Raw genomic sequence first — 10,015 nt, 5'->3', positions numbered from 1 at the left:
ATTTGAGCAACTTTGTTTTACCAAATGTGACATGTAAAAACTGCCAGCAGAGGCTAAAAGGTTCCAGATCAAAATTTCACTGTATTAGTTGTTTTTAATACCAAAAGTGGTGGTTTGGAATGGTAAATTTGCAGAAATCAATTTAGACACTCAAAATTCATAAAGACACCAGAGGCTAAAAACATGTAAATCAAAATTTGACCATATCAGTTGCTCTTAATCACTAAAATGTGTCCAACTCATCCACCAAAAATGAACATAGGATTCAAAGTAATCTGTAATCACACAATATGACTCTGAAACACCACTTTAAAATTTATAAAGACACTAAAATGAACATTATGAAGCACACTTTAGCAGACACCAGCTAAACCAAGCCATGGAAGAAGACTTTAACCTACACCAGCTAGTTACAGATAGTTAGTGTTTCTGTAGAATTGGTTCAACCATATTGGTTCTACCATACAGGTTCTAGCAGCACCTAAACAATGTGGTTATGATAAGTATAAATAAAAGCACCCATACGAGTGTCAGGTAGGAAATAAATGCACTGGATCTACCAATTTTACAGCACCGAATGGTTATTTAAATTTTAATACTGCACCGAATGGTAAAGCAAAGTCTATGACAGCAGCTTCCAGTCGAATACAGTACAATAATGGTAAATAGGCTATTTGAATATAAGGCCACTGGAATTAAATATAATACACCAATCTAAAATGTAAGAAATCATAGTGGTTCAATAATCAACGACTGCAAAAGTGGTCCACATTGATTAATAAACAAGTCGTACAAATAGTGGTCACAGCATACTTTAAAGGGTTACAGTCACTACTGCATGTGCAATTGAATAAGCATGTGAAACTACAAGACAAAAAAGTGGTCCAGCCAGTCTACTTTAAATAAGGGTTATAGCCACTACTTTAAATAAATACTTTCTCCACTACAACTTGTCTGAAATGCAGATGCTCCCCTTTATAGATGCCCCCCTTCCTGCAGATGCTCCCTTTCCTGCAGATGCAGCCCTTCTTGCAGCAGATCCAAGTGTTGATGCAGAAGCACCCCTTTTGTCCTATGAAAGGAGTAAGATAGTTAGATAAGACATAGTTGGAAATAAATTAACTTGTAAATAACATTACCAAGAAGATTTACCTTGCTTTTCTGGCTCTTTTCACATGTCCTACACTGTGTCCATATGCATTGCAACTGCTACATCTTATAGCAATATTGCTCTTTGACAATTTTCCATGGCTGACATATTCATCAGCTTCTCGTCTTCTTAATTTTTTTGGCCTCCCAGGAGGTGTTTTGTAAATGGGAGGTAATAGTTGTGGAGAGTCAGATGTAGGCCAAAGTTGTTGTCCATTAATAAGACTTATAATTGGTGCATAACAAGTTCTATAGGCATCTTTCTTATAGTAAGGATGAACATAATGTTCTAGGTTTTTTTATTTGTAATGAATGGCAGCAACAACATGTCTACATGGTATTCCTACCAAATCCCACAAGTAACAAGTACATGTGTGATTACTTAAATCAACAACAAAACTTGTCCATGGTAAAGCCATGAGTTACTTTAAATTGTGAACCCCCTGCCCAAACAGGAAGCCAATTCCCACTCTTTTCAACCTCCCTATCTAATCTTTTCCTCGGTTTAGGCATAACATCACCAGGATATGAGTCAACTTTTTCTCTAAGGCTTGCAAACCTACTCATTATTTATGATCTAATCCATTCCATCATTGTAATTATAGGTTTGTCCCTTGCCAATAAAATAGTACTATTAAATGACTCTGACAAGTTATTGATCAACACATCACACCTAGGATAAGCACTAAAAGCATGCTTACACCAACTTTTAGTTGGTATACCCATTAACCAATTAAAAGCATCAACATTCAGATTTTTTAACTCACCCATTTTTTTCCCTCATTCCTTATAGTACGTTGCCGTCGTAGCTCCCATCATGAGGTCTCTAATGAGCAGGCCTCCCCCAAATTTTTTCTTGTAATTGTTGTATAAATGGCGTAAACACAGCCTGTGTTACACTCCATTCAAGATATCATCAAAAACTGACATTAATCCCTGCAAGCATAATACACCAATAAGTATTACATAATCAAAATAAATTTCTAAATAAACTAAAAATTTTAATGTACCTTTTGCTGATCCGAAATAAAGATCCACCTTTGACAATCTATGCCTCCAATATCATCAAGCAGTTGTGTCAAAAACCACATCCATGTGTCTTTGCATTCTGTTTCTACCACAACAAAAGATAGTGGGAAATATTGGTCATTAGGGTCTCTTCCTACTGCAACTAACAACTGACCTCCATAACTTGTCTTCAAGTGACAACCATCTACCCCAATGAATGGTCTGCAACTACCTAAAAACCCCTCCTTACAGCCCTCCAAACACATGTAAAATGACCCAAACCTTGGTGGCAAGGTGGGTTGGGGTTGATTGACCTTAATCTTGAAGGTCCCAGCCTTGACTCTTAATAACTCAGCCACATAGTCATAGAGACGAGCATATTGTCGTTCTTCATCACCCACTAAACAATCCATTGCAATTTTCTTAGCTCTTCCAGCCTTCCAATGAGTTATTCCAACACTATATGATTTTTTTATTTCATCTATGATTTGAATCACTGTCATGCCTGCAACATTCACAAATTTGTCAACCAAAACCTGTGCAATCCATTCTACACTTGCACTTTTGCTACCAAAAGCCCTTCCACACTTGTACCCAACTAGAGTTTTGACTCTAAAGGTTTGGCTACTTCCTACCTTGCTAGCCATAATAAGAAAACCACACCCCTTCTTACAAACTGCCCTTACTCTCTTCAAATCATTCTTGATAAACTTCACTTCTTTTCCATTCAAAACGCTATGCTCCTGTAGGGCACTCTTAAAATCCTTCAAAGACTTAAACTCCATTCCTAATCTAAAATTGAATCCCCTAGTCATATCTTCTGCTTTATACTTTGGAAAGTGCCTTTTATTCTCCCTCACATCCTCATCACTATCTACATTTGAGGACAAGTCGTCTGTATCATAATCTCCATTTATCTCATGTTGTCCAACCTCTTCGTTAATGAAAAATGCTCCCTCACTATCTTCAAATATGCTCCTAACACTTTTATTTTTCTTTTTCATTCTCTTCCACCTATCCAAAACTGGATTTAATATTTCTTCTCTCTTCCTCCACCATCACATTGTCCATCCCAAACCCATAATCATCATTTGCCATTCTCTCCTCTTCATTGTCATCAACATTTTCCACCCCTTCGCCCTCAAGAACATTGCCCTCTTCATCTTGCTCTTCATCTTGCTCTTCCACCATTTCTCCCTCAACATTCCCTTCTTCCTCTTTGTCATCTAGTAGCAAGTCTTGTACTTCAACATTTCCCTCCACCCCACCAATATCTTCTTCATCCATAACAACATGTTCCTCCATCTCCTCTACTCTTATTTCCTCTGCCTCCTCACCAAATGTAAGAAAACTAATTTCCTCTACTTGACTGGGTTGGCCATGTTGAACATAAATTTCAACTTCCTCCTTATTTGCCTCTGCATAGTTAGACAACAAAATGGCTTCTCTATCATCTGTCAGTGGTCTGAGGTTGTTCATTGCCTTTTCTTTCGAACCCTTCCACCAAAGCTTGAACTCTCCATCATACTTGAATTCTCTAACAAATTCCATCGCTTCAAAGTATGACCACATGTCGGGATCGATTCCCCTAATAACATGTATCTCTCCTCCCACATATTCTAGACCCTTGTTCTTCATTAACTTTCCCATATGATACAAACACACGTCAAAAACCATTTTTCCTACATGGTTAAATGAAAACTTCCCACATTAGGCTGACAATGCACAACAAAATGCACATTACACACACAATTGTTTTTCTTCTTCAACGAATAACAGAGAAAACAAATTAAACTAAAACTAAAAAATTACCTTGCTCAACGAACCACAGAGAATCACCTTTCTTCTTCAACGAACCACCTCAACGAATCACCTCAACGAATCACAAAGAAATCCCTTTCTTTCACGAACCAAACGCAAAAAACGAACACATGAGCCACGAAAATACACGCGCAGATGAACCACGAACCAAACGGAAAGAAAGCATAGCAACACCAACACGAACCCTAACTGATTTTGAGTACCAATTTCATTCTAGATTAAGGAGGAAGCAGTTTCATCCTAGATCACTTAACACATGTCAAGCAATCACACGTGTCAAGAGAGAGGCAGCACAACAGTTAACACACGTGGACAAAGACGTTAGACACATCAGCAGATTTTTAACGCCGTTAGTTTTGGAAGACTAAAACCAAAGCTTCCAAAAGATTGAGGACTAAATTGTACCTTATTTTGAAAGAGGGACTAAAACAAAAAAGGCCAATAGTTGAGGTACTAAAAACATATTTAACCTTTTTTTTTAAATTTGTACAAAATAATCATTACACTAACTTTTATCAAAATTATTTTTTTTATTAGATAATAAAAAAATTACTCCTACCAATAAAATTCTTAAACTATAATATTCCATAAGTCTTAAAATTTCACTAAGAAAATATATTTAGAGGAGGTTATTTTGCGAAGATTATAAATATCCACCACAAATTAACATGGTTTAGGATGATTTTAGTGAATTGTCCAAAAGCTAATAACAATGGAGGTTCTAATTCCTTTTTGAAGAGGTTTATATCCTACATAAATTATAATATATTTTTTCCTTTTACTTTTTTCTTTCCCTTAATATTTTTCAATTCCTTCCAAGATTTTTGACTGACTGAAACTTCTCTTCAAAACAAAATCCTAAAACTTTTCCCCAAATCAAGACCTTAAGAACATATTTATCATTACAAATTTCTGCAACCATGACTTCCTCTACTTACTTTACCTCTGCTGCCACGCCTTCATAACGAGGCGAGTTTGGTTGCCGAGGTCGTAACCTCTTCAGCTCCATCCTAGAAAGAAAACTTTAATCTTTGGAAACAAAGAATGATTACATTCCTTGAATCATGTCATATTGCATTTGGGATATTGTGGAAAACTAAAATTTCATACCTTTGAACAATGAAGGAATGGCCATAGCCAGAAGCTTTTGGTTAGACTATAAAAAATCAAGGTATCTCATAAACTTCAAAGCCAAAAATATACTAACATGTGCTTTATATTGAGATGTATTTGAAGAGATATAGCATAAGAGTGCCAAGGATATGTGGGACGTAGTGACTGCCACATATGAAGAGGACAAAGAAAATGAGATAGCAAAGCATCTCAAAAGATTCAAGTTGATATGAAGATAAAGACAAAGAGATCAACTTATGTCTAATGGCTGATCCAACATGCGATATGTCAGATGACTCTGACAATAAGGTTGACTTCGATGATCTCTACTCTATGGTTGAAGCATAGGATGAATAAATGTTTAACTCTTCTAAGTTAGCATATTCATATAAAAAATAAGAAAACAATATAAAAATGTGTCAAAGGAAAATGAGTTTCTGAAAATTGATTTAACATCATTTGAAGATGATATAATGTCTTTACAACAAGAAGTTAAAAGTTTTAAAGGAAGATTTAATGCTTTAAACATAGAAAACGAAAATCTTATTTTAGATAATAAAAAGCTTAAAGAGAACATAACTACTACGACTGAAATTATTGAAAGTGTAGAACAACTTAAGTAAGAAAATGACACTCTACTCAAGGTATTAGACATAATGTATGACGACAACAAATGCTTAGACATGGCAATAAAAAGTATCAAATATCCTCGTCATAGAACATGCTTAGGCTTTGATGATAAATCTGTTAGTCATTCATGCTCAACAATGTTTATTAGATTTGTTAAAGGAAAAAAAAAAGCCTTTAATGTTAAGTCCAATTTTGAAAAGAAAAGGACAAGTAAAACTAACAAAGTTGGACACAACTCTATATGGGTACCAAAGAATCAAATTATTTCTCTTGTAGACTTAATGGATACTAGAAGAGAAACTCCTACCATGATGCCAGAAAAATGGATACTCACTTATCATAAAGGAAGAAAGGTCTACATTCCAAAACCTAAAGATGAAGAAAAAAGAAGTGATGGTAACTCCTTTAGGGACTTCCATCCAATGAAGTATCAACTTAAACTAAGGCTAAGAAAGAGAAGTTGAATAAGGGCTTTTAATAAAAAGCTCTTTTCTTTCTAAGTCTTAGAAGGATTCTCTTTGCTAAATACATTTGTATTGTTTTGTAGGCCTTAAATAAAGGTTGAAGACCATGACCAATCAACTAAAGAAGCTTAGTGAGCTAAAAGGAAGCAAAGGAGTCAAAAGAAGAGAAGAAAGGAGTTTTTTTCGGAATGACAGCATGGCTTTCGGATTCCAAATACAAAGGCAGGATGACTTCCGGATTGCTCAAGTCGCCCAGCCACCATCACCTCACGCTTAGCCATCGTAAGCCAAAATTCTTCTTTTAAGCAAATTTTTAATATGGCTTTAGTGAAATGTGCACTCCAAGCTTATTAGCTTCTCTAGCACACTTCATTTTTTATTTTCAATTGCATTGCAAGTCAAAAATGGAGACCTCTTTTCATCTATAAAAGAAAGGCTCTCTCCTTTGTAAAATCTAACTTGGAAATATAGTAAAGTGTTGTTGAGATTTCTCCAACCCTATTCTCTGAGTTCAAACTTCTGTGTGTTTATCCAACACTCTTTCCTCTAACTTCCTTTCCTATTAGAAGACCTTCTAAGCTTGAGAGACTTCAAACACTCAACATACATTCACGGAACCTTCCATCGAACACCTGGTGTGCATCGCATTCTTCATTCTTCCATTTAATTCGTTGCGTCATTCTTCGAGTTGGAGTTGTTTGAGCATGGAGCTTAGACTTGCTCCATTCACCTGAACTTCCTCGACCTAGGGAATGATTCCAAAGAGAACTCCTAGAGTTCGCCGTTTGCTGATTCCAAAGTGAATTCACCTGAACTTTCTCGACCTAGGGAATGATTCCAAAGAGAACTCCTAGAGAACGCCGCTCGAAGATTCCAAAGTAAACTCTCACCTGAGCCTCATCGACCTAGGGAACGATTCCAAAGTGAACTCCTAGAGTCCGCCGCTCTGTGCAGAGAAGAATGAAGACTTAAAGCGCATCGAAAATAGACTTCCTAATACAACGTGAGCGACCTGTCTTAAGCTCATAATAATCCATGCACACCTCTTCCAATAAAGATCTTGCTTGGGCTTAGGGGACTTGTGTACTATATGAAATATATTGGTCGGTGTTACAATGAGAATTAACTTACCGATAGGGGTAGCCGATCGGTCGAGGCAACTTCTCTAGGTAATTAATAGAGTCGTCAAAATGGGTCACACCCGCGAGCCAACCCGGCTCATCACGGGTTCGGACCGGGTTGGGTTTGAAAAAATTGAACTTTTTTTATGCGGGTCAGATTTCAACCCGGCTCATGCGGGTTGAACCCGTGGTGTGTCGAGTTGGCCTGCCAACCCACCTATCTAATTTTATTTTTTTAATTTATTATTTTATTTATGAAATCCTAAAAAATAAAATACTCTCTTCACTCACTGTGTATACCAAAAAAGTAACCTTTACTCTCACAGAACTTGCTCTCATTTACGGTGCTGTCACTCTCACTTCTTCACTGAAATTCTTCAAGGAGCAGGGTTTTTGTATGCTTTTTGTGTTTGTTTTTGGATGACATTTGAATTATATTGTACTTTTTATTATTATTTTGAATTGTCTTCAGTTTAACATCATTTTTTGGAGTGAAATTTGTTTAAATTTGAATATAGAAAGTTTGTAATTTTTTTACTTAAAAAAAAAAACTCTAATTAAATGGGCTAGTGAGCCAACCCGTTTACCCACCAAGCCGTGGTGGGTCGAGCCGGGTTCAGATTTTTCTGGCTCCCTAATAAATGAGCCAGGTTGGGTTGGCTCACTAAGTGACCAACCCGTGGTGGGCCGGGCCGGGTCGAGTCGGGTTATTCGTTTTAACAGCTCTAGTAATTAAAGTCTAATTAAGAGTGCAACGGTCATTTATGGACAATTAGCAAGTATATTAGCAGACATTAATGGTTTGACTGCCCTATCAAATATGAGTGCCCTATAAAATATGACTATATGACATTAATATATGAATATACAACATTAATGACTTTATTGTGGTATCAAATATGAATATACGACATTAATGGTTTGATTGTCGTATCAAATATGAATATTCAACATTAAAGATTAATAATAGGCTTGATTGTTATAAGCCCTATAAATATATTATTAACGTTCAGGTAAAGACATATTTTTCTATCCTAATAAAGTAAAATTCTCTTTATGAATTATATCTGACTTAAACGTCAAAGTGTCTTCTATAGGTCAACAACCCGTTGATGTGGATTGCGTTCTTGAAAATGATTGGACAATTAGAACATAGTAGAGGAAAAAAAGACAACTGATCATCAAACCTTTTCAACCAATACATTTACCAAAAAGAACAATGCTATACTCTTAATCTTTAACACGAGATTTACTAATAGAATTTTAAAATGTAAGTTTAGCTAATGTATTAATTAATTTTTTCTTTCTAAAGGTTATCTCTAGGTCTCAAAGAACTTATGTACTTAAATAAAGAAGGACCCTAAAATAAGTTATAATATCGTGTATATTTTTTTTATTTTTTACACATTCAAATATTAAATTACATTTTTTTTTTCAAAAATTAACTGGATAACACACCTCACACACTTTCACATATCAATTAATCATTTATATATCTTTAAAGAAATTTAAATATTAACGTACATGAAAAAGAAAAAAAAAAGAAAAAACATTCCAAATTTAGGACAAACTAGGAGAGACAAAGCTTTTGTTTGGAGTCCCACTTCCACTCTAACCAATTCTCATTGGAAATTAATTCTATAAGATTTTATTACACTTTTATAATAATTTTCCACCTTCCATACGCCAATTCCAAACATCTTGGACCATCGAGGACCCAATAGGCATGGCATACCTAATATTTCACGAAAATCCCTTAAATATAATATAAAAGTTTTCAAAAGTTATTTAAATTTTATCTTCTAAGGATTTTTTACTATTCGACATACGTAATATTTCACGAAAATCCCTTGATTTTTTTATAAAAGTTTTCAAAATGTTATTTAACCATACATACATATATATATATATATATATATATATATATATATATATATATTTAATATTCATTTTAATTTCTATATTTATTATTTTTATTTAAAATAGTTTTCGAATTTAGTCGAGATTCAAAGTGATAATTTTTTTTAACATTTGTTTAATTTAATTCTCTTTGCTGAAAAACGAAAAACTAATTAACAAAAGTGACGAAAGGACAAAATAGATATTAAGTCATATATAATTAAATACAAATTTATTTTAAAAGTCAATTTGAGATTGAATTAAATTTAAAGTTAATTTTATAACATAATATCAATTTATATTAAGTAAGATTTATTTTTTGTTCGATTTATGGTGACACATGCTATTATTAAAAAATTTATTGTTTGTTGAATTTTTATTACATTATTTCAAATATTAGTCTTTTATATATGTTTAAGTGAGAGAGACGAAGGAGAAAAGGTTGAGAGGAATGAAGGAGGTGAGTAAGGGTTTGGGGTTTCTTTTTTTTAGTTTTGAGAATGAAAATTATTAAAATAAGGCAAGTGTTTCTGATTTTTTTTCAATTGAGACTAGAGTAGGGATAACAGAGAAAAGGTTGGAGTGAAAGAGATGAAAGAGAAAAGGTTGAGAGGGATGAGAGAGGTGGGTAAGAGTTTAAGGGTTTTTTTATTTTTTTAGTTTTAAGAATGAAAATTATTAAAATATCCTTAACCTTAAAATTCAGAATTCATGATATAAGGATAGTTTTGTCTACTGAAACCCGGTACACATTGCTAAAATGTACCAACTGAAAAACAGGCGTACGCAAGTTAGCAAACCCCTATATAT

The 10,015-nt window shown here is 34.3% G+C and overlaps 2 protein-coding genes across 2 annotated transcripts; both read right to left on the bottom strand.

Moving 5' to 3' along the window:
- Positions 1-943: 943 nt before the first annotated feature.
- Positions 944-3,161, bottom strand: LOC106766223. The gene is made up of 2 exons (XM_014650969.1): positions 2,160-3,161; positions 944-1,072 (listed from the first exon to the last, which is right to left on the bottom strand). The coding sequence occupies exons 1-2, from the start codon at positions 3,159-3,161 to the stop codon at positions 944-946; spliced, it is 1,131 nt and encodes a 376-aa protein (XP_014506455.1).
- A 10-nt stretch (positions 3,162-3,171) lies between these two features.
- LOC106766222 (probable DNA-directed RNA polymerase subunit delta) lies at positions 3,172-3,834 on the bottom strand. Its single transcript, XM_014650968.1, has one exon. The coding sequence runs from the start codon at positions 3,832-3,834 to the stop codon at positions 3,172-3,174; it is 663 nt and encodes a 220-aa protein (XP_014506454.1).
- Between the last annotated feature and the right edge of the window lie 6,181 nt (positions 3,835-10,015).

Source organism: Vigna radiata, chromosome 7 (genome assembly GCF_000741045.1).
Source record: "Vigna radiata var. radiata cultivar VC1973A chromosome 7, Vradiata_ver6, whole genome shotgun sequence".
Lineage (NCBI taxonomy): Eukaryota > Viridiplantae > Streptophyta > Magnoliopsida > Fabales > Fabaceae > Vigna > Vigna radiata.
The sequence above is the reverse complement of the archived record's forward strand: the minus strand, read 5'-3'. Positions and strand labels throughout refer to the sequence as shown.